Source organism: Neovison vison, chromosome 4 (assembly GCF_020171115.1).
Source record: "Neovison vison isolate M4711 chromosome 4, ASM_NN_V1, whole genome shotgun sequence".
Lineage (NCBI taxonomy): Eukaryota > Metazoa > Chordata > Mammalia > Carnivora > Mustelidae > Neogale > Neogale vison.
This window is the reverse complement of record NC_058094.1, coordinates 208,185,075-208,209,318: the sequence shown is the minus strand read 5'-3', so window position 1 is coordinate 208,209,318 and position 24,244 is coordinate 208,185,075. Positions and strand designations below refer to the sequence as shown.

General features: G+C 49.5%; 2 protein-coding genes and 1 non-coding gene across 8 annotated transcripts in view; 1 reads left to right on the top strand and 2 right to left on the bottom strand.

The window, feature by feature from the left end:
- CCDC136 (coiled-coil domain containing 136) overlaps positions 1 to 7,514 on the bottom strand; it is a 26,381-nt gene extending 18,867 nt beyond the window's left edge. For all 6 annotated transcript variants that reach the window (XM_044246523.1, XM_044246527.1, XM_044246525.1 and 3 more), the window contains exons 1-5: positions 7,458 to 7,514; positions 6,569 to 6,676; positions 4,523 to 4,771; positions 4,371 to 4,445; positions 249 to 572 (exon numbers count right to left, since the gene is read on the bottom strand). In XM_044246523.1, coding sequence (XP_044102458.1) covers positions 249 to 572; positions 4,371 to 4,445; positions 4,523 to 4,771; positions 6,569 to 6,676; positions 7,458 to 7,509 — 808 coding nt within the window. In that variant the 5' untranslated portion in view covers positions 7,510 to 7,514. The remainder of the gene's footprint in view (positions 1 to 248; positions 573 to 4,370; positions 4,446 to 4,522; positions 4,772 to 6,568; positions 6,677 to 7,457) is intronic.
- OPN1SW (opsin 1, short wave sensitive) lies at positions 7,508 to 24,244 on the top strand. The gene is made up of 6 exons (XM_044247026.1): positions 7,508 to 7,788; positions 20,443 to 20,789; positions 21,089 to 21,257; positions 21,744 to 21,909; positions 22,310 to 22,549; positions 23,887 to 24,244. The coding sequence occupies exons 1-6, from the start codon at positions 7,508 to 7,510 to the stop codon at positions 24,004 to 24,006; spliced, it is 1,323 nt and encodes a 440-aa protein (XP_044102961.1). The 3' UTR covers positions 24,007 to 24,244.
- TRNAP-AGG lies at positions 14,005 to 14,076 on the bottom strand. The gene has a single exon. It is a non-coding gene; the product is annotated as a tRNA-Pro (tRNA).

The window sequence follows — 24,244 nt, the reverse complement described above, 5'->3', positions numbered from 1 at the left end:
TCAATGGCTCTCTGAGAAAAATTCTCAGGGTACATCTTCACAGTGCTATTTCTTATACCATCACTGACTGGTTATGAGACATCTGGGTACATTTTCCACCCTTAGAGTCTTGAATTCAACCTGGAGGTTTTCTCTAGAGGTTCCCAATTCATGATCTAAGACCACCTTCAACCAACCATCTTCTTGGAGACAAACTCCCTCTGCTTGGCTCTACTGATAGACCAGGAAAAAGGCTTGCCTTCTCATACCTTGCATCTCAGAGTAATCGGAAAGATTTAAACTATTGGATGGATCAGAGCTCTTCATTTCCATTTCTGCACGGAGGGAGGTGATCTCCATTTCATACTCTCCCCGAATGCGCTCCATGTCATCGAGTTCATTCTGCATCCGGCAGAGATCCTCCTGCAGGGATGCTATGTCACTCTCATGTTCGGTCGCGGAATCCTCTGCTGCTTGCCGCAGATTCCGGATCTCAGTCTGGGCCAAGTGCAACTCCTGTTCTATTTCCTTAAGTTCACTTTCTTTCTCACGCTCTAACAGGGAAATCTCCTCACGCAGAGACCGCAGCTCACCTGCAAAGCCCAGAGGTAGGGATGGTCAAGAGGATAAGTGAACGCATCTACCATGTTCTAGAGGCAGAAAGTTAAAGGCAGACTTATTATTTGGAAACTACTGGCTCTCTAGTCTCTCTACCCCATTAACGAAGTATGGCTTCATCCGCTATGGAATAAAAGGAATACCTAAGAAGGGAATGGAGGGACTCCATGTAGTAAGATGTGGTAGAAAAGTAGATTCTGGCACCAAAGCAACACCTTGGGCTACTGCAAACAGAAAGTATTAAGTGCTTCTACATTGAAGACCGAAACTCATGTACAGTATTTTCCTGATGCACTGAGTCTTTCCAAAAATTTCCCGACTAAAAAAATTACAGGCTTTCTCATCTATTCAGTCTGGAAGTTTAGAAATCACGGAGCCTCACTGCTCCCATGAGCTGCCTGTGGTAAGTACTGGCCCCTAAATTGTATTTTGAGTTCACAGCTTTTCAGCTGTGTGATGTAGACTCATCAAATGGTAACCAAACATGGTTATGTCCTTCACTTCCCTACTACATCCTTGTTTGTTAGGGTTCTAACTTCCCTTATGTTCCCCTCTAAGGTCTGGCCCTATAAAAACGGCTTTCTCAGAGCCACTGGAGAATGGAGGAAAGTCTCCCGCCCCCAAGCGAGCTCATAATTCATAGCGCAAAGGGGCAGAGCCCGCCCAGGGTGGAGAGGCGGGGCTTGGAGGCCCGAAGAGGAGGGGCTTGTCGAAAACTGGGCGGGGCGGACCCTGGCCGGGAGTTGGGAAAGTTGGACCCGGATTCCGAAGACCCAGCGCCGGTTGACAGGGGGTTTGGGTCCGTCGGGCCAAAGCCGAGGGCTCGGGAGATGGGCTGTGGGACAGAGAAGCGGGTTCCTACTTACTGGTTATGGCCTCCATCTCGTCGGCCCCCCTGCAAGCGGTCTCCCTGGGGGGCCCCCCCGCCGCCGGCCGGTCCCGGCCCCCGCGGGGCTGTGGCGGCCGGAACGGCCTGTCAACACCAGCTACCTCTGAGGCCGCGCGCGCCCCCTCTTGGCGGAAACGGGCAACGCGCGTGCGCAAGGACGGTCTCTATTTCCTCCCGCGGGGTGGGGCTTGGGGGCGTCTTCAGCAGCCCTGCAGTCCCTAGCTTGCTTGAGGCTCAGCAGAAACAACCCTACTGAGTAAGGAGTCGTTTCAGAATTTGTTTTCCCAAGTAGTTGCCTACATGCCTCTCTACGGACTTCCCTCCTCTTTGTGAGGGAGTATGTCCCTTCCCCAAGCGAAGGTCTTTTTCTGCTCTACTGGATCGTTTCCTTCAATCGTACAAACATGATCTAGTGTAGTGAGTCCTATCTTAAAGCCGCCCCCAACAAACTCTCCCTTGACTTCATTTGCATTCCCCTTATTTCTCTGCTTGTCTTCAAAATATGACTACTGTAATGATCTATTACAGTATATCTATAATGATCTATACTCACTTCTCTATTTTTCCTCCCCTTTCCACTTTAATACCAATCCGATCAGGCTTCCGTCTTCCCTGAAATATCTCAGAGCCTTCCATCTTGCCAAATCCAATGGCCATCTTATTTGATTTAGCAACTTTTGACATTGATTGTCATCTCCTTGAAGCACTTTCTCCTCGTGGTGGCCAGGGTGTGAAATCCTCCTACATCAGTCTCTTTTGTTCCTATCTCCTCTACTGGACCTTTAAATATTGGAATATCCCTGGGACTGGGCCTTTTTCTCTTCTTCCTGTACCTCCCTGTGATTTCATGGTGATCTCTCAGGGATTCAAATGCTTCCCAAATGTATATCTCCAGCTTTGATTTCTCCCCTGTTCTAGATTCATATATCCAACTGTTCCCTTATAACATATTTATTTAGATGTCAATAGTCATTTCAAATTCAACATGTAAAAAGATGTCTCCAGTGGTTCCCTGAGCCCTCAAAGGCCTAGTCTTCCCCATCCCAATAAATGACAGCACTGTCCATCCAGTTTCTCAAGGCGAAGTCACCTTTCACGTCTCTTCTATTCCCACCCCCCCCAACACCCTCCACCTTATCCATTTCATCAGAAGTCCCGAGGGCTTCACCTTCAATATAAGACCCTCCCATGTCTCTTTTACTATACTTAGAATAAACACCAAATCTCCCAGCCAGCCTGTAAGGCTATTTGTAATCTGGCCTCAGCCTGCTTCTCAGAACTCTCTCTTACCAGGGTCCTTCACACCCACTCTGCTTTAGCCACAATGGCTTTTGTTCCGTCCTTCAAACACATGAGGCTCATTCCTGCCTCTGAGCTTTTGCAGTTGCTGTTGCTTCTGTCTGGTATGCTCTTCCCTCAGATTCTTCTCATTATTCAAGTCTTATTAGCTCAAATGTCACCTTCCCAAAGAGGACTTTTCTAACTGCCCCATTAAAAAAAATTTCCCATCTCATTCCATCTCTGTGTATCATATTGTTATGTTGTCTTCATAGCATTTATTGCCACCTGAACTTATGTTGTTTATTTTCTGCCTCTCCCCATTAGAATGTACTCTTCATTAAGGCAGGGATCTGGTCTGTCTTATTCATAGCTTGTCCTCCAAGTATATAGACACTCAATAAATGAATGATAAATAAATCAGCACCATTGTACAGATAAGGAACTGAGTCTCAGAAAGATAAAAGTGACTTGCTGGGGGCGCCTGGGTGGCTCAGTGGGTTAAAGTCTCTGCCTTCGGCTCAGGACATGATACTAGGGTCCTGGGATCGAGCCCAGCATCGGGCTCTCTGCTCAGTGGGGAACCTGCGTCCCCCTCTCTCTCTGCCTACTTGTGATCTCTATCTGTAAAATGAATAAATAAAATCTTTAAGGAAAAGAAAAAGTGACTTGCTGAAGATCCTAAAGCTTGTAACATGGCAGAGTTGGACCCAAGAATCTAGGTGATTCGAGACCAATGCTCACAGTTTTCCCAGCTACAACACATCTCCAGCCATTTCTCTCCTTCACCCTCTTCCCATTCATTGTCTACTTCTCCTGCATCTACCTTGCCTTATATCTTTCGCTTCTCTTTTCCTCCCTTCCTACACCTTTGCTTGTTCCTCTCCAGGCCTGGTTCCCAGCCTTGCTTTTTTCTCCATTTATATTTCTCTTTTGGTTTCATCTCAGTTCTCCTGGGAGAGTCCCTGCTGTTTTCTAGGGCAGTTCCCCTAAACCTTCTGGAAGTCCATGCAAGTAACAAAAGCTGCCTCTTTTTTTGGTGGTGCAGTGGAATGTGGGACACCTGCCTTGCTGCTTTCCAGAGACAAAGGGATGTGGGTGTTAGAAGCAAGGGATTTGGGGCCATAAGCTTGGTCCTAGGGAGCAAGTTCTCGCCTGCTTCCCTTAAAAGATGCAGAGTCCCTTCAGTCCCCTCTCATTGGCTCATTGCTCTTCCCATGGTGTCCTTGTAGGGACAGGGAAAAGTAGTCTGGTTTGGTATTCAGCCCTAATTACCTGCCCCCCTCCCCAGAACAAAGGGAAAGGGATATAGGTGTAAAGGGAGGAAGCTGGAGGAGAGAAAAGGGAGCTTGTCAGCCAGAGAGAGATATGAAATAGGAGGGCAAGAAAGGGCAGGGGAGGGCAGAAGAGCCAGGCAGTGATGCGAAGAAGAGCAGCTACTAGGTAGAAAAAAGAACGGAGAGAGGAGAAAAAAAGTGAGAATAGTAAGCAGAAAATGAGGAGAAAGGACTGAATTAGTTTATATTCGTCTGCTAGGCTTCAGCCAAACCCTCAGGACAAAAGCACTCAGATACACCTGCCCTCCAGCCTGAGTGCTGGGAATTACCTTGGAGCTGCTGGATCTGCTTGGTGAACACCTCTGCCTGCTGGGCACTGGCCAGCCGTTCATCCTCCAGGAGTCCTGCAGGGAGAGGGGGAGCAGGCGTGATCCTGGGATCCAGGGAGCCCAGGGTTTCTGGCCCCCTCCCGGGCACTCACCCTGCAGCTCCAGGGAGTCATCCTCATGCTGCCCCGCCAGCTCCCGGGTCTCCTCCAGCTCTGCCACCAGCTGTAGCACCTGAGCCCTCAGCTCTTCCAGCTCTGTCTCTGTGAGGCTCAGGCCCCGGTGCTTGCTGACAGACAGGGAGCTCACGCTGCCCCCTTTCTGCACTTGCTCTTCCTCTTCTTCCACCTCTTCTTCCTCCTCCTCCTCTTCCTCCTCATAGAGAGCAGGGAGCAACACTTCCCCTGGAGAAGAAACCCATCCCAGGGGCTCAGAGTCAACTTCCTTTCCAGAGTCCTTCAAGGAACTCTGGAAAGCTCATGGTCCCAGGGCAGGGATGGTATAATAGTGCCACCTGGTGTCCCCCAAGGAGCCCCTAGGCAGGACCTGCACTCATGATGAGTCCTCAGGTGGAAGGTCGCCCAGCCTCCACCTGGCCCAGGCTCTTTCTGGACCAGGACTGTACCAGGTGGCCTCCTATTACTGCCTTTGGGCAAACTGAGCAGCTGGGGGCAGGTTAGCCATGTGAGCTTGCACAAGGATACCTGCTTCTTCCAGTCCTGGTGGTCCCTGCGGTGTGGGACAAGTACTCAAGAAAGGATTCAGACACTGGGTATGCCTTTAGGCTGAATGGGGCAAGGGTCACAGTTCAAGGTTTGTCCAAAGTTAAAAAATTATCCAGGTGGCTTGGGAAAAATTAGCCTTTCCATAATTAGAAAGAGTTAGCTGCCTATCAGTATTTAGAGAAAGAAAACCTCTGAATGAAACGATTCTAAATATTTCAACGGACAAACCCTGGGGCCCTTTCAAATGTATTTTCACGTAGCTTTTTGAAATTTTCTGCAAGGTCCACCTTTCTTTTCTCTGCAGAGTGTCAGGAGGCCTCACCCTTCCATGAGTGTTATGAAGCCCCTCCCTCCACGCTGCCCATAGGGCAGTTTTCACATTCAAGTCCAAGGTTGTACTTGTGTGTAAAAGAAATCCTACCAGGGCACCTGGGTGACTCAGTGGGTTAAGCCTCTGCCTTTGGCTCAGGTCATGATCTCAGGGTCCTGGGACTGAGCCCTGCATTGGGCTCTCTGCTGGGCGGGAGCCTGCTTCCCCCATTCTCTCTGCCTACTTGTGATCTCTCTGTCAAATAAATAAATAAAAATCTTAAAAAAAAAAAAAAAGCCTATTATTTTAATGCACAAGAACCTGGGGTAGAGTGGTCCCTAGCCTCTGGTTGGTGAATATCCCCTCCTTTGCTGCAATGCAGTTCCTTGAAATAGCAACATTTTATCAGAACACTGATTATTTGCTTTGTTTTACAATTCTGAATCCCTGGTCTCACAACAGCAGCCCAAGGTTCATCTGGGACCCCTTGTCTGCATCATCTGTCCCCCTTAGGGGAGCAGGGTTGCCCACACAATGTGCACATGGACCTGGGGACACTTCACAAGAAGTCCCGGGAAGCGGACCGGCATCCTCTCAAGGGCCTGGTGTTGGCAGCAACTGCCAAGTCACAGGGGTACGGTGGGGATATGTGAGTGTTGGAAGGTTGGCCTTCTCACCAGCCCCCTCCCAGGCAATTCTTTCAGGCCAGAAGAGATCCTAGAGAATCAAAGCCAAAAGGCTTACATTCAAAGTTAGTGGTGGTGGCACCAGAAAGAGAATGCTCACTTCACATGCTCACTTCCCTGCTTTTCAAAAATATGAGACAGCTTGGGATCTGGGTCGGGTGGCAGTGAGAACAAACCCCCTGCTGAAAGGCTGCTTCAAAGCTTTGTCCAACAAGGCCTCTTTCTCTGTCTGGCAGCTCCCCCAGGACACACAACCTGGTTAGCTGGTGATTAGGGCCCCAAAGGGATGTGCCCAGAACCTCCCTCAAAGCCGGAGCGCTGAGGAGGGGTAGAACTCAGACCTAAAGGGTGGAGGGGGCTCAGGTGAACTAGAGAAAGGGCTCTGTCCTGGCTGGGACTTCTAAGGACCAGATGGGGTAAGGAGGAGGGAAGGGCAACTGACTAAGGGGAGAGAAACAAAGCTTTTTTTGGAAAACTCACCCTCCATTGCTTGCATCCCCCGCCGCTCCAGGGACCCCCAGCGTTGGCCTTTCTTTCTTTCACAACCCTCAGATGCCTCATAGGAGCCTAAAGTGGTCACTGTGGGTCCTGTGAGCAGGGAGAGAGGAGGTACAGTGGGCTGCTAGGGGGATTGGGGTGCCCGGGAGAGAGAAGGGGACGTGCCTTCCAGCCCTCTGGAGCCCCGGACTTTTTTTTTTTTTAATCCCGGTGGAAGTGCTTGGCTCACTCTGCCCAGACTGCAACTCTCCTCTCTCAGCCGCCCCTCGAGCGGGGGGCCTCAGGGGACCCCCGCCCTGCGCTGCCCAACGCTCACAGCCTCCCCGGCTCCAGGCTCCTTTCCCAGCCTCGAAAGAAAGGGTGTGTGTCTCTTTAGCGGGGAGGGGACAGGGAGGAGACCGGCAAGGATGGAAGCGAGGGCAAGGGCCCGGGAAGATGAGGCTGAAAGGGTGAGGTGGTGCGTGGAAGGGGAACGAGGTGATGCGGAGGGTGGGGAGGGGCGTATGGCAAGGGGTTCTGGGCCGGAGCCGCTCCCCTCCTGTCCATTCTCCCCCTGGACCTCGTCCACCCCAACCTCGCCCTGCGCTCGAAGCCTTCGGGCCGGAGTGGGCTCAGGGTCTGGGGCCCCCAGAGCTGGACGGTTTGGGGCGAAGGACCGCCGGGGGGAGGATGCGACCGGTGTGGGGAAGACCCAACCCGGAAAGATGGAGACCGGGCCCGGGGTGTGGGGCAGGATTGAGGGAGGAAGACGGGACGGAAAGGTGGAAGCAGCAGAGGGAGGGTTGGGGGGAGAATGAGAGGGTCTGGAGGGAGGAGAGATGGAGAAGAGGAAGGAGTGGCGGCGGAGAGGTGAGGGAGGGGCGGCTCTGACCTGGGCCCGGGCAGCTCCAGCCCGTGGCGCCGGCCCCGGCGCCCGCCCCCATGGCCGCTCACGCCGCCGCCGCCGCCGCCGGTAGGAGACGCCGCATCCGCCAGGCCGGGGACCCGGAGCCGGGTGCGCAGGGGGAGGGAGGGCGGGCCGAGGGGGCGGGGCCTTGCCGGCCACCTGACACCGCCCCCGCCCGGAAGCCCTCCCTGCACAGCGCTCCGGGACCTGGTGGAGGCGAGCGGGCGCAGAGAGGCCAAGGGAGCCAGTCCCCCGACACACCCCAGGGCCCGGGCGTGGGAGAGGGGGAGCGGACGGGAGCTACTCGGGGCTTGAGGTTGCCTCAGGAGTGGCCACAAGATCCCCTGGTTCTGGCGGAGGGTCCTGCCCCCAGTCGGCTGCGCTCTGGGGGACCCCTCGCCGCCCGGAGTCAGAGCCCCGTCCCGCGCAGCGATGGGGGAGGAGGAGGACAGAGCGGGACGAATCCTCTGGTCCTGTTTCCTCCAAACGCTCAGACACACGCCCACCAAGCAGGACCCGAGTCCTCCACCTCCGCAATGGACGCGGACCCCAGGCCACCAAGCCCCATTCCTGTGCGGTGGCCTCTTGCGTCCCAGGATTGCGTGAAGGCAGGAGAAGGGAAGTCAAGGCGAAGATCCGTGAACTGCAGGACCCGGATCTCTCTGCTTTCCTCGCGCGCCCACCAAGCCAGAGCCAGGGACTCTCAGGAGGGCTGCTCCTTGGCCCCACGCACTCCTCGCTGCCTGAAGACCTCTTCTCTCCACCGCTCTGCCTTCCCATCCTGCCCCACACCCTCTGAGCTTCGAGCCACCACCCCTGCTCACCCTGCCTCTGTAGCACTACTGATTTTCGCTCTCACACGAAGGAGATGTGGAAACCCAGAGGGCTTATTTCACTTAGTCATTCATTCAGGGAACATCATCTACCTGGTGAGTGCGATCTTAAGGAGGCAATTGTTCTCACGTCTCTCCAGGTCTCAGCCAGTAAAGAAGTGAGTACACTCGAGAACCAGGCAGTCCGAACACATCGAGAAGTGTATTAGGAGATGCTTGAGCCAGGCATACACATCAATCCCTTTCCTTCCATATCCACTCACCAGGTTATGGACATACATTGTCTGTGTTCACACCCACGGGCGTCCAGGTTCACGAGCCCTCCATATTCTTCAGGAAAGAGGCCCTTTTTTGCCGGGACATCCCTACTTATTCTTCAACCATCCATGGGGAGTGACCCCTAGCAGCCTTCCCTGATGCCCACCCTTAGACCAGTAGAGGCCAGCAGTGCCCCTCCCATCCTTCCTTTTAGGGCAGCCCCTGTCACTTTCAGGTGTCAAGGTCAGGTGTATACTCCTGTGTCTGCCCAACTTCTGGAAGACTGGGAAGTACTTTAGTCATTTTTGTATCTCCAGCATCTGACGAAGTATCTGACACAATGAATGAGAAAGGTAAATCTCTCACCTACCCAGTGAATGCTGTCTTAATATTCAATATATGATTTCACATGGAGTTAAATGTGACCTATTAAGCATAACGTTGCCCTATAAGTGTCTCCCTCCCCCCACCTCTTTTTTCCTCCCTCTCAAACTCCCCAGCTTGGTGCTCTGAGAAATGAGGAGCTCAGATCAAGAGGGTTTCATTTGCTCCTCAGAAGACAGGATTACACCCCAGATCCTGTGGTCATGGTGATCCAGGTGTGGGGAAAGGCTGTTGAAGAAGCCCACAAAGACCCCATTCAGGGAGTCTGCTGCGGATATTGGGCCTGGCATGGCGGTGGCAGGGTGTCAAGATGGGGGCATAGAGCTCTGGAGACTGATAATCTGGAAGGTCGCTGTTTGCTCTGCCCAAACACAGCCCATTGTAGTCCTGGCTCAACCAGCAAGTTCAGTTAACAGTTGACCTTGACTGTCGACTTCTTGGTTCATGGAGGGAGGGGCAGGAGAGGAAGTTGTCCACTTTGACATCCAGTGATCTAGGCTTTCCTCAGGGAGTTCTGATCCTGAGTATTAGGACTAATCTTTCCTTGGGTCCTGGGGTGCAGGTCACTGTTCACCCTTGATTTGGGGAGCATTCAGGAGAGACCTGAACCACTCTGTTTTCAGGACCCAAATTTGGGCAAATCCCGGCCAAATCAGTAATGGGTTGAGGGTGGGGGTGAAGTTAGGAGGCAGGAGGTAAAGACTTAGCTGGCATGGGCGGAAGGGGACTGTGGTCCAGGGATGCATATGCGAAGGGCCCTGGAGTGGTGGGGATGCCAGCCAGGTAATCAGTTTAGGGGGGATGATCTGAATTAATCCTTGTAATCCCTGTACTCTGGCTTCAGCCTCCCCCTAATCCCATCCCATCAGATCATCCCCTCTGGGGATCAATGCAGCCATTTATCCCCCTTTACCCTTATTTTGAAAGGCCCATTAAAAAGAAAAAAAGAAAGTGAATATTTCAAACAGGCAGAAAAGCACAGTACAGAATATAACAACAAATAGCCATATACTCACCACTGAAATCCAACAACTGTTCCTTTTGCCGTATTTGATTCAGAGATAGCCCCTCTATTTATGGTTTTACAGGTTTTTAAAAAAAATTATTTATTTATTTATTTGACAGAGAGAGAGATTGAGATCACAAGTGGGCAGAGAGGCAGGCAGAGAGAGAGGGGGAAGCAGGCTCCCCGCTGAGCAGAGAGCCCGATGCAGGGCTCGATCCCAGGACCCTGGGATCATGACCTGAGCCAAAGGCAGAGGCTTTAACCCACTGAGCCACCCAGGCACCCTGGTTTTACAGTTTTACTTTATATGTTTATATCCACAAACAACAAAATATCGATTCGTGTATTTTAAAAAATCTCTCTGGGGGCTCCCGGGTGCCTCAGTTGGTAGGTCATGCAACCCTTGATCTCCGGGTCCAGAATTTGAGACCCACTTTGGGCCTAGAGATAACTTTTACACATTCTGCAAACTTTCTTCTTCTCTCCACATTTTTTTTAGCATATATCTGTATTTCATTTAGCTCTAATTAATGAATTTTAACTGCTGAATATTATTTCAGTGTTTGAATATATCACAATTTATTTGTTCTTCTGCTAATGGGCATCCAGGCTGTTTCCAGTTTTTCTGTGTTAGAAAACAACACCTCAGAGGTGCCCAGGGTTTCGAGATTGGCCCACATGGGCTCCTGCTTGGCTCTTGGTGGGGAGGCTGCTTCTCTCCTTCTCCTTCTGCCCCTTCCCTGGCCCCACTTGCAGGTGCGCTCTCTCTCAAATAAACAAACAACAAAATAAATAAATAAATAAAAAGAAAACAATGTTTTAATGGTCAGTGCTGTGCCTGTGTCTCTGGCATATACGTAAGCACTTCTTTAGTGTAGATACCGAGAAGTAGAATTTCTGGGTCATGGAATATGTGCACCTTAAACTTTACTGATTTTTACCAAATGGATCCATAAAGCGGTTGGACGAATTTACGTTCCACTAACAGTAGCTTTCAGGGCTTGTTTAAAGTCACTAACGTATTTATAAATTTCTCTGCTCACCATTCCTTCCTGCATTTCACTCCTTCCTTATCTGTTCCCTTCTTATGAAGGGTATATTTTAGCAGCATTTCAGTGAAAGTCTTTGATGAACATTCTCAACTGTCTTTATTTAATACAATTTAAATAGAAATGTAATGGGCATAGAAAGGCAAGCTTTCTCTTGGCCTTTGGAAGATATTCTCTTTTATTTTTTTTTTAAAGATTTTATTTATTTATTTGTCAGAGTGAGCACAGGCAGGCAGAGTGGCAGGCAAAGGCCGATGGAGAAGCAGGCTCCCGCTGAGCAAGGAGCCCAATGTGGGACTTGATCCCAGGATGCTGGGATCATGACCTGAGCCGAAGGCAGCGGCTTAACCGAGCCACCCAGGCGTCCCTATTCTCTTTTTTTCTATAGTCTTTTGTTGCTAATGCTGTCTTATGCTTTCACTAGTATCTTTTAACTATTCTTCCATATTTCATATCTCATCACTTTCCCCTCTACATATTTTGAATGATTTCACCAGCTCTATCTTCCCATTCACTAATTCTCTTATCAGCTGGGTCTCGTTTACTTTTTAATGCATCATTGAGTCTAATTTCAATGGTATGTCTTTCCTTGTGTTTTATTTTTTCCCTAAATAAGGTGCTTTTTTTTTTTAACAGTGCAACATTTTCATTATGGTTTATTTTCTTGTCTTTAATAATTTTAAGTATACTTACTATATAGTGTTTTTCATGTTGTTTCCTTATGTTGCTGACTCTTCCTTATGGTGGATTGCTTCCTTGTCTAGTTTGATATTTTATTGTGAACACTTCTTCAGTAGGTGTTTGTTTCTTCAGTGAGAGTTCCAATGCCCTATGTTATGAAACATTGCAACAAAGCACTTTTTTTCTTTTTTAATTTTTTAAAGAAGAAAAGGAATTTTTATTTATTTTAGAGATAGAGCAAGCAAGAGCAGGGGAGGAGCAGAGGGAGAAAGAGACAATCCTCAATCAGGTTCCCCATGGAGCCAAGTACAGGACTTTATCCCAGGACCCTGAGATCATGACCTGAGCTGAAATCAAGAGTCGCTGCTTAACCAACCGAGCCACTTAGGTGTCTCAATGACAGAGATCTTTCTTGCTTCTGTGGGGCTATACGGTATTCCAGGGGTATTGAACCAGGTTTAGATTTAATTTCTCTGCTTGGAGATTGAGTGTCATAAAGGTAACATAAATCCAATGCAATACAAGCATCTGCTCAGGCTCAAGACTTTAATTTCTAGGATGACTTGTGTTTCTATTCCTTTTTGTTGGTTCCTTGGACTGGTGTGCATAATTTTTCATCTTTTTTCCATGGACAAAGTAGATCTTTGATGTTCTAAGCTTTGTGTAGGAGGTTCAGATCCAGCTTCTCATCTCTGGTGGGCTGAAGTAATGTATCTTATAACTAGAAGCACTAAAACACAGCCCCAGGTCCCTGGGTTTATATCTGTTTCTGAAACCCACCATGGGCCACTGTGACAGCTTCCTCTTCTCTTCTCTTTTGTTTTTTAAAAAGATTTTATTTATTTTTAGAGAGAGAAAGAGAGAGAGAGAGAGAGCAAGCATAAGTGGTGGGAAAAGAGGGAGAGAGAGAGAATCTCGAGCAGACTCCACACTAAGCACAGAGCCCCACTCAGGGGTTGGTCTCACAACACTGAAATCATGACCTGAGCTGAAATCAAGAGTTAGTCACTCAACTGAGTGAGCCACCCAAGAGTCCCCTACTTCTCTTTTCCTTGGCTTTGTATTCCTTCTTTAATTCTGATATCTGGGAATTTCCTTCTTTTTTTTTTTTTTTCAAGTAGGCTCCATGCCCAGCATGGAGCCCAATGTGGGGCTTGAACTCATGATCCTGAGATCAAGACCCGAGCTGAGATCGAGAGTTGGATGCTTAACCAACTGAGCCACCCAGGGAATTTCTTTCTTTTTTTTTTTTTTAAGAAAAATTGTTACCCCATCCAAATATTAATTTTGTTTTAATGCTCTTTTTTTCTTTTAATTTTTAAAGTAATCTCTACACCCAGTGTGAGGCTTGGACTCACAACCCTGAGATCAAGAGTCACATGTTCTATCAACTGAGCCAGCTAGGCACTCTGATACTAATTTTTAAATCCTATTGTATTCAACCTTTCTGTGTGTGTGTTTTAGGGACACTGGGTGAAGAGATAGCTACATTAGTCTGTTGTGTTTCCAGAAGTTGGTCTCTACATTTACTTTTTTTTTTAAGATTTTTTAAAAAATTTATTTATTTGACAGACAGTCATCACAAGTAGGCAGAGACAGGCAGAGAGAGAGGTGGAACCAGGCTTCCTGCTGAACAGAGAGCTGGATGTGGGGCTCCATGTGGGGCTTGATGTGCGGCTCCATCCCAGGATCCTGGGATCATGACCTGAGCCAAAGGCAGAGGCTTTAACCCACTGAGCCACCCATTTACTTTATCTTTAGCATTATTTAAAATAATCCCTATGTCTGTAAGGTGCATTATAGTTTGTAAAGGATTTTCGAATACCATTTCTGCTTTACTCCTCCCAAAAACTCTAAGAAAAAAAAGTATTACTGTCCCCATTTTACCAATGGGAAACCTGAGACTCAAAATTGTAACTTTAATCCTACCTTTTGGATTTCGAATCCAGTGCATTTCATAGCTTGAATTTTATACACGGAGCTTGTCTTTCCTTGACCTTGGGCTCAGACCCACCCCCCAAAACTGTCCTGGTTATTTACCCTTCACCTGAGGCCCTCTAAAAGGCTCTTTTTGCCTAACACAATACAACTCTTTGACTCTTACCTTCTCTAGCTCAGCTCCTGATGCCAGTCGCCTCCCTCCCCATTTGGCCTCAGAGGAAATAATGGGGTATATGTGGGCCATGGCTAATGGGGAGAATGACTGGCAGCTTGTCCTTAGGGTCCTTTATTCACTCACCGCTAGGCCTTCTTTATGCCTCAACCCTAAAAGGGGCAGGCAGTGTATGTTGGGGTGCAGGAAAAAAAAATCAGGAAAATAAGGGCTCGTCCGGGATTTGAACCCGGGACCTCTCGCACCCTAAGCGAGAATCATACCCCTAGACCAACGAGCCACTGATGACTATGTCTGGCCAGATGTGCCTTCCCTGCCACATCAGCAGCAGGCTCGGTTTGTGGTTCTTGGAGGTGGAATGTTCTCCCAGGCTGGCAACCAGCCCAGACGGGCTGTACTCCAGCAGGCTTTGCCTCTCTCCTGGCTCTCTCTGGCCCTCCCTGGCCTACTGCGGAGCCATGCACCAGCTCCAGGCAGGGCCCCCTCTTCAGGACCAGCCGGTTCTTCCCCCGGGCTACCACGTGGACTTTGGTGGGGGTGCTGGTGAGAAAAGGCAGAGAAAAAGCCAGGGTCCAGCAACCTCCACTTTCCCAGGCATCCCCAGGTCAGAGGGAGCCCACACCCCATGAAGAACAACCCTTCTTTCTTTCCTCGTGATCAGACCACCAGAAAATAAAACCTCTACATCATCAGCCTCCTAGATGAAGAAGGAGAAGCCTGACCCACATCACCTTGACTGGAAGACATTTGCCGACTTAGTTTCTTCATCGGTCAGTCGGGGAAGGAACACTTGCCTGTGTGCCTTGCAGTGTAATTTGGGGAACAGGCAAGATGATGTCCATTGAAGGCGGTCTGCAAATTGTAAGATGCTGTACAAAGGAGAGGAGGGTGGGGGGAAATACTTAATAGGAGAGTTGTTCTTTAATGCTTAATATGGGCTGGGTGGTGGGTTCTGTGCTTTGCTGATTTTTTTTAAGGCTTTATTTATTTATTTCAGGCAGAGAGAGAGAGAGAGAGAGAGAGAGAAAGAAAGAAACAGGCGGAGAGCCTGATGTAGGTCTCAGTCCCAGGACCCCAAGATCCTGACCTGAGCCAAAGGCAGCCACCCAGGTGCCTTTGCTCTGCAGATCTTATCTAACCTTCTAACAACCATGTGAGATAGGTCCTGTCTCCATCACAAGAATAGGAAATCAATCTGCATTTGGCTTACAAGAGGCACATTTATCTAAATCTGAAGGCTGTTTTAAACACAGTAGACATTGCTGCCCAGACTTTCTAGAAAACTAGAGATGGAATACATCCTGTAAATACTCACACTCCCTCCCACACCCCAGCCTGCCCTGCTCATCCTGCCCAGGAGGCTTCAGGAAAAAAACCTGCCAACAGGCTAAGCGTGGCTTGGGTGGGTTCCTTCTGGCTGGGAGTTTCCCAGTGAGAGTGAGGGGGAGGTTCAGAAACTGGGGTCTTGTGGGCGAACCCAGTGGGCCCTGCCAGGTTCTGTCTTTCATTCTTGATTGTACTATAGCCATCACTTTGCCTCCCCACCTACTACCCCCGGGCCCTGCTTGGCCACAGAAGGCAGAGCCCTGTTTTGCTGGTCTTTGGGGTCTAGCCTCATGTCTGGCACTTAGCAGTCCTGCTGACAAGAGACTCCCAAGTGTTCCTATGCGCTGGACTCTGTGTAATCACTTCACCAAATTAATCTCACCTTCTCAGTACAACTGTTAGTGTAGACATCACTTAGCAAATGTCTGTGGAATGAATGAGTGAGTGAGTATGTGAAAGAAATGTCTCAGGGGAGTACACAAAAAAATCACTCGTGGCAACAAATATTTGGGCTGATCCTCATCTCTTGGCTCTGAGTGGAAACCATTAGCCCAAAGAAAGCCTCCTGCCTTCCATCCTTTTTTTTTCTTTCTTTCTTTCTTTTTTTTTTTTTTTTTTTGCCTTCCATCCTTTTAAGCAGGCTTCCTAATGAGCCCAGCCCCATCTTGGATAGGCAGGAAGAATGGCCCCTCACTTTAGAGAGAGGATTAGCCAGCGTTCGTTTGTATCTGGGGAAGTTTCATGGTCTCGATCTAGGAGGGCAGGTCCAGACAACCGGTTCTGCTAACTCATCGTGGCCAGGGACAAAGGCAACAGCTCATCTATTCTAAACCAAAGAGACTTTTTTGGGAAGCTGTTCCCCAGCTCTCAACTGCCTTATAAATAATAGCACAGTCGACAACACGTCATTCCATTGCCTCAGCAAGCATTCCCCAAATTTCTCCTCTTGGTAAATGTGCCAGGAAGTGAGGTGGCTCCAAGAGAGGCTCCTAGGGGCTAAGAATGTTTCAGGGATGAGACGGGGCTTGGATTCCAGCCAGTGCTTCTCTTTAGGGGTTGCTGTTCGAATTAGAGGCAGGATCGTTCTTCCTTCTGTGGCCTGTCTGGAATAGTGTCTTGCCCACTAAATACCAGTAATCCTTTCTTCACTACCGAGACAGTCATAAGCCACCGCCCCCCCCCAACACACTCCGCCTCCTCCAGGATGGCAGGGGTCTGGGGAGAAGAATCCACTGGCTCCTGCCATACGCTTTTTCCCCTCAGGCTAAAATTACTGTGGCTCTGCTGTGGGCACTGGGACCTTGGGCCTTCAATGACTTGATTGTCTGTGCTTAACAAGCCATAGATGGAATTCTCTGGGGGAAAATCGTGGCTCTTGGAGCTTCCTCCCTTTCTTCCCAAGAAAGGGTGGCTTTTCTTGGGAAGAGGTCAAAATCCTCTGATGATTCCTCATATCCATGTCAGCATGTAGACCTTTTCTCCTATCTACTCATTTGTCTGGAGAACCCTTATGGGTCTGTATTCAACAGATTTAACATTGTCACAACACAACATCTCAAGTTCACTGTCACCTCCTACGTATCAACAACGCAGCGAAAGCCAACACTGGTTGCCTTGGGAGAGGGAACTGCATTGCGAGATAAGCTGATTTTCACTGTATATTATTTTGTACTTTCTGAATGTTCAGTCCTGGACATACCTGTAATCCACTCTAGCAGCTAGAAAGCATGAACGTGTGGTCATATTTCAATTTAATTCCTGACTTTTGAACTCCCCACTGTTGTTCTCTTCTTTTTGCTCCTACATTTGATTCATGACTTCTTGTTGTGTCCCACAGATTCCCACAAACTTCCCTTAAATTGCTTTTGGAAAAGGTAGGAGTATAAATGAATGAATGAACTGAAAAGAATAGGGAAAAAAAAGGAAAACAAAAACACTGAAACTATTCAAAAAGTATCCTCTTTTGGGGGCTCCTGGGTGGCTCTATCGGTTGGGGATCCGACTCTTGGTTTTACCTCAGGTCACGATCTCAGGGTGGTGGGCTCTAGCCCTGCATCAGGCTCTGCGCCCAGAGCACAGTTTGTTTGAGATTCTCTCTCTCCCTCTACCCCTCCCCAGCTCCTCTCTCTCTTTCTCTCTAAAATGGAAAAATAGGGGCACCTGGGTGGTTCAGTTGGTTAAGTGTATACTTTTGGCTCAGGTCATGCTCTCAGGGTCCTGGGATTGAGTCCGCATGGGGCTCCTTGCTCAGCAGGGAGCCTGCTTCTCCCTTTGCCTCTGCCAGCAGCTCTCCCTGCTTGTGCTCTCTCTCTGTGTCAAATAAATAAAATCTTTAAAAATAAATAAATAAAATTGGGGTGCCTGGGTGGCTCAGTGGGTTAAAGCCTCTGCCTTCAACTCAGGTCATGGTTTTGGGGGCCTGGGATCGAGCCCTGCATTGGGCTCTCTGCTCGCTGGGAAGCCTGCTTCCTCCTCTCTCTCTCTGTCTGCTGCTCTGCCTACTTGTGATCTCTGTCAAATAAATAAATGAATCTTTGAAAAATAAATAAATAAAATGAAAAAAAAAGTCTTTATAAAAATCCCCCTTTTCGTGGGGCGCCTGGGTGGCTCAGTGGGTTGGAGCCTCTGCCTTCGGCTCAGGTCATGGTCTCAGGTCCTGGGATCGAGCCCCATGTCGGGCTCTCTGCTTGGTGGGGAGCCTGTTTCCCCCCTTCTCTCTGCCTGCCTCTCTGCCTACTTGTGATCTATCTGTCAAATAAATAAATCTTTAAAAAAAAATCCCCCTTTTTTAGACAATGAGAATGACTGGGAAAACAAATTCCCTCTTGACCGTTTCTTCCATTTGGTTCAGGACATTTATATGTCTAAATCTAAGTCAGTGGTTCTTTTTTTTTTTTTAAGATTTTATTTATTTGACAGAGAGAGTGAGGGATCTCAAGTAGGAAGAGCAGCAGGCAGAGATAGAGGGGGAAGCAGGCTTCCTGCTGAGCAGAGAGCCTGATGTGGGGCCCCATCACAGGATCCTGAGATCAGTACCTGAGCCGAAGACAGAGGCTTAACCCACTGAGCCACCTAGGCGCCCCTAAGTCAGTGGTTCTTAACTGGAGGCGAAGGGGCAAAAGGGAGTGATTTTGCCTCTCAGGGGATATTTGTGTCTGGAAACATTTTGATTCTCACAGCTGAGGCAGTGCTGGTGCCACTGATCTGATGGGTAGTGACCAGGAATGCTGTTAAGCGTCCTACAATGCTCAAGATGGCCGCACACCCTCCCCCAGCAAAGAATTGCCTGATCCAACGTATCACTAGTGTCGAGGGGGAGAAGTCCTGGTCTAAATCTCTCTGACATAATCTTCTGTAAAGCCTTTGTATACTATCACTTTCCCAAACTAATAAAGTGACTTTAAACCTGAAAAGGGCACTGTGTATGTCAAATGTACTCAAAATTTCTCCCGTTTTTGTATCATTACCCTCCACCTTTACCCCATGCCCCATTCTCAAAATCTTCCTGCTCCCTACTCCATGGCTTTGCTGACTCTGAAAGTCTGTTGTCTCCTGCGTCAGTACCAATAAGACCCTATACTTGGGTAAGGCTCTATCTGGCCTGAGCTGTCGCCACCCTTCCCACCCCTGAGTGCTGGGCACCAGCTCCATCTTACCTAGGGCTGAGTTGCTCCCAGCTTGGGCCCCTTGGCCCTCTATCTGAGGTTGGGTAGAATAAGGTGGGAAGGGACTATTTGGAAAGGTTTCAGGATGGACCTAGGAGAGGCCATGTCTAGCTCAGGATTCAAGGGACATAGATGTTAGTCCTAAGGTGTGGCCTTTTGGAATTTCAGATGGAAAGCCAGACGGGTTTGCCCTGCTCCTCTAACATGGAGGAATCGAATCCAGACTCTTTCTCTGTGGCCCTGGATAGCAGCCCGAACCTCTGCTCAGCTTTCAGACGCCCCAGCTCCTACCTTTTGCTGGGCTCCTGGGACATTTCTCCTTGCATAGTTCAGCAGGCAGGCCGCCTAGGATTGGAGGGGAGTTTGTGTGCGGAATTGAAGGCTTCCTCTTCTGGGGCATCCTTCCTTCCAGGGGACCCACCTTCCATCTCCAGCTACTCTGGAGTTCCAGACTCTGTCCTCTGACTCTGGGTGGAAAAGTCTGGGACTTTCCACTGGAGTTTCAGCCGTCCCCTGCCCCTTTAGACTGGGAAGTGCCCTCAGTAGATAATCCATTCGCACGTAGATGGTTCCCTTCATTCAATCAAGGATTGGGTCCTTTCCCATGCTGCCCTGCCTTGGGGTACTTGATTGCGCTTTCCAGGAGTCGTTTTTCATATTTTGTTTATAATTTTTCCCTGTGGGGGGATTCATGGGATACAAACAACGGTGCCAACAGGGGCCACTTTTCACTTTCCCTTATACCTATATTTAAAGTGCATCGCTTTTATCTCTGGGCTCAGGGACTGCTGAGCGGGGGCAGGAGACACATTTACAGGACTAAGGGCAGAGCTGGCCTCGCTGGGGCAAGCTGCACCGGCAAGGTTTTGAGTCCGGCTGTGAGAGCTGAGCAGGACCAGCTTCTGTCTGAGACCAGACAGGGCAACACGGTGGTGACTTGGGCACTGCTGAGTTCAAGGTGGGGGGCCAGCGAGCCAACCAACCTCAGCCTGGCTGGGAGTGGGGGTTTCTGAGCAGAAAACCTCCCTGCGTAGACTCCACATTAAGAAACAGCGGCAGCATTGTCCCATTGCCCCTGTACTGATCTGTGAAGGCCCTTCACTGAGGTGCTCCCACCCCAGGTGCTCCCCATTCCCTGGCCCTTCTGTGGCCCAAGGTTGCTTCCCAGGATGGCTGTGAGCCCAAGATCTCTGGAGGGGCAGTCTCAGGGGGCACCTTCCACAAGGGAGCAGAAGGGCACAGAAACGTATAGGGATATATAGTCACTCCAGAAGCCAAACGGAAAGGCGGACCCTCAATAGTTCCATTGAAAGGACACACACACACAGAAAGTGGACACATCTCTGCTAAATATGGGTCAGCACGCATTTAGCACTCAGCTGCCGTGAGCCCACTCCTGTTCATTTCAGCACCCAGCACTGCCTGTTGATTCTGAGTCCACTATTTTATCCTCCCCAGAACACACAATCGGCTTTGGGGCCACAAAAGGTTTATCGTGGGGCTTGCACATCTCTAATCTCAAACTTCATCCTTAGGAAGCTTAGGGTCAGTACTGATCATTCAGGGAGCCCGAAAGGGGCTTTGGAGGCGGGGGAAGTGGTGGTGGGACAGTAATCTATAAGAGGAATCAGAGAGGGTGGGGGACATCCTGTGAGTAAGATGTCAGGGGAGGAGGAGTTTTATCTGTTCAAGAACATCTCCTTGGTGGGGCCATGGGATGGGCCTCAGTACCACATTGCCCCGGTCTGGGCCTTCCGCCTCCAGGCAGTCTTCATGGGCTTTGTCTTCTTTGCAGGGACACCACTCAATGCCACGGTGCTGGTGGCCACCCTCCGCTACAAAAAATTGCGACAGCCGCTCAACTATATTCTGGTCAATGTGTCCCTGGGGGGTTTCATCTACTGCATCTCTGTGTCCAGCGTCTTCATCGCCAGCTGTCACGGATACTTCATCTTTGGGCACCTTATTTGTGCTTTGGAGGCCTTCCTGGGCACTACAGCAGGTACTGCCAGGGAAGGAGACTTGGGGGAGACAAAGAACTGCTTCAGGATCAGAAGCAGGGGCCAGAACGTTGGGTTAGAGTGGGCCCCTAAAAGAGGAGCCGGGGAAAAGAGAGTTTGGTGTTCTTTATCATTGGGGTACAAAGCAGCCGGGACTAGAAGTTTAACCAAGTCCCAAACTCCACACCAACCATTAGTCCAATCCCTTCTTTACCCCTTCTTGCTCCGCCGTCTGTAAGCCACTCTGCTTGCCAGGCTGGGTGGGGCTGTCTACCCCAACTACTCTCACGTTTCACTACAGGTCTGGTGACAGGCTGGTCACTGGCCTTCCTGGCCTTTGAGCGCTACCTGGTCATCTGTAAGCCCTTCGGCAACTTCCGCTTCAGCTCCAAGCACGCACTGATGGTGGTCCTGGCTACCTGGACCATTGGAATTGGCGTCTCCATCCCACCCTTCTTTGGCTGGAGCCGGTGAGGGTGTAGGGCAATGGTGCTGAGCTAGGAGCTCAGGTTGATGTGGGTGGAAAGAGTTGGGTATGACCTTAGTCTTTGACCTTTAAAAATTTTCTTTTAGAGAGAGGGTGGGGGTCGGGGAGGGTCAGAGGGAGAGGGAGTCTTAAGCAGACTCTGCCCTGAATGTGGCACACGATGTGGGGCTCAGTCTCATGACCCTGAGACCCAGCCAAAACCAAGGGTCAGATGCTTAACTGTGCCACCCAGGCGCCCCTAACTTCCACTTTTAAAGAGCTGGTGGAGTAGGTGAGGCTGTGGGAGGCAAGTGCTAACGTTCACCCTGCAGTTGGAATTGCTATAGCCTCAGCTGGGAAGGGCAGAAACTGCCCCTGCAGGGAGTCCTGGAGCATCCTCTAAGTGGAGAGCACAGTCCAGAATCTCAGCTCCCACTCCACTCATTCTTGTGGTGAGCCCCGCAGTGGGTAAGTGCTTGGTCCCTTGCAGGTACATCCCTGAGGGCCTGCAGTGCTCCTGCGGCCCCGACTGGTACACCGTGGGCACCAAATACCGCAGCGAGTACTACACCTGGTTCCTCTTTATCTTCTGCTTCATTGTGCCTCTCTCCCTCATCTGCTTCTCCTACTCGCAGCTGCTGGGAGCCCTCCGAGCTGTGAGTGATTTTTGTGAGGTTCAGGACGGCGGCGGTCATGGGGCCTCCAAATGAGCGGGAAGAGTGGGTGAGGGCTTTAGAACAGGAGACATCTGGAAACGTCCCCAGCCAGGTAGAGGGGATATCTAAAAGCAGTGAAGGAAGTGGGGGCAGGGAGTATGATGGAATGGTGGGAAGAGAAGGGCTCAAATGTGTGGCAAGAGATTCATGTGATCCCTTCCAAAGTCCCAGACCAGAAAGCCGTCTCCACTCACCTTCCTCAGGGAAGGAGAGCAAGAGGCACTAGGCCAGAAGCTGGGACAGAAGAGCGGCCATTGGAGGGGACGCCCCCCTGGTAGGAAAGGGTGATGTGGGAGTTGAGGGCCAAGGAGAAGAGAATATTCCTCTGTGCTCTGCCCAGGTTGCAGCCCAGCAACAGGAGTCTGCTTCAACCCAGAAGGCTGAGCGGGAGGTGAGCCGGATGGTAGTGGTGATGGTGGGGTCCTTTTGTTTCTGTTACACGCCCTATGCTGCGATGGCCATGTACTTGATCAACAACCGGAACCACGGGGTGGACCTACGGCTGGTCACCATTCCTGCCTTCTTCTCCAAGAGTGCTTGTGTCTACAACCCCATCATCTATTGCTTCATGAATAAGCAGGTAAAGCTCTCTATTTACACTCCTATGAAACCCCGTTGGTAAGACCTGGTTCTTTTCTAACAACTTTTGATTCAGAGCACCTTAGACTCCACTCAAAAGGTTCTGAGGGGTGAACAAGGGAAACCCTTGGTAAACACAGGGAGATGGGTGTGGTTACCGAGACAAGGTAACAGAATCCAGAGAAAACATAACTTGAGCCATAAAAATCAGTTTGCTCTGAGGGGCAGGATGTGAAGCGAAAGTTTTTCTGAAAAACTAATAGATTAACCATTCTCCTAAATTCCTAGTCCTTCCATTTCAGAAGCTCAAAATCCTTTCCCTTCCAACTGCCAGCTTGCAAGAGTGTATGCAAAAGCTAAAGAATCCAACACATTCATAAATCTCTAACACAGCTCACCACCTAAAGGTACCAAGTGGCCTCCTATCCCAAATTCTGTATCTGAGCTAATAAAAACCCAAACTTAGACGAACCTAAGAGAGTTTTTTTTTGTGGGGCAAACTCCCTGCCTTGAGAATTAATAGTTATTTTGTTTCCTCAGTCCACAAAGATGGATTCAAAACTTCTGGATGGGAACAAAACTAGCAATTCCTTCCAATTGGGAGCACCCCCTAATAATGGTGGGGTGGGTGGGCAGGCCTACTCTGGCCTTGCTTTTGAGTATTTTGATGAGGCAAGTGCTGCTTGGAGGTTTCCTGACAGTGAAGCCTCTGAGCCAAAATATGTAGGAATTATTAATGTAGACCCAGGAATAGCTCTAAGGGTTAGGCATTTGTATTCAAAACCACCTGAGGAGAGGCCACCTGGCTGGCTCATTCAGGTAAGCGTCTGCCTTTGGCTCGGGTCAGGATCTCTGGGTCCTGGGATAGAGCCCCGTGTCAGGCTTCATGCTCAGCATGGAGTCTGTTTTTCTCTTTCTCTGTCCCCCTCCCTCCACTCGTTCTTTAATAAATAAAATCTTTAAAAGGAAAACAAACAAACAAACCATGTGAAGAGATCCTGGGTGTAAGGCATTGCACAAGGCTTTGGGAATACAAACAAAGAGATCTCTTTGTCCCCTGTATTTTTTTTTTTTTAAGATTTTTATTTATTTCTTTTGAGAGAGAGAGAGAAAGTGAGAGAGAGCATGAGAGGGGAGGCCAGAGGGAGAAGCAGACTCCCCATGGAGCTGGGAGCCCAATATGGGACTCAATCCCAGGACTCTGGGACCAGGACCCGAGCGAAGGCAGTTGCCTAACCAACTGAGCCACCCAGGTGCCCCCCCACCCCGTATTTCTTGATGTCACTTCCTCTGTACTGGTCACAAGGGGCTAGCTCTAATTCTGCCCTTTCCTTCCAGTTCCGAGCCTGCATCATGGAGATGGTGTGTGGGAAGCCCATGACAGATGATTCTGAAATGTCCAGCTCCCAGAAAACAGAAGTCTCTTCTGTCTCTCCCAGTCAAGTTGGCCCCAACTAAGGAGCCATACTGGCTTATCTGCAGCAATTAGGATTTTACATTTAGAGAAATTTCTTCTCTCTCTCTCAAAAACCAAACTAACAAATGCAGAATAAGATGGGAAGGGAATAGTGGGAATTCAGGGATCAACTTTCCATTTTCCCTCTGCTCCTTTCCTACCTACAAAGCTATTGTTCCAACTGGGTCTACTTCAGGTCACTCCAAAGGCCATGTCAACAATCCTCAATTTCTACTCCTA

Bases quoted from the DNA above. Each gene is read 5' to 3' on its own strand.
- OPN1SW (XM_044247026.1), top strand. From the start codon at position 7,508: ATGGCCGCTCACGCCGCCGCCGCCGCCGCCGGTAGGAGACGCCGCATC. The intron at 7,789-20,442 runs GTTGCCTCAGGA...ACATCCTGTGAG, and splicing joins GGAGCTACTCGGGGCTTGAG to TAAGATGTCAGGGGAGGAGG. The intron at 21,258-21,743 runs GTGAGGGTGTAG...GGTCCCTTGCAG, and splicing joins CCCTTCTTTGGCTGGAGCCG to GTACATCCCTGAGGGCCTGC.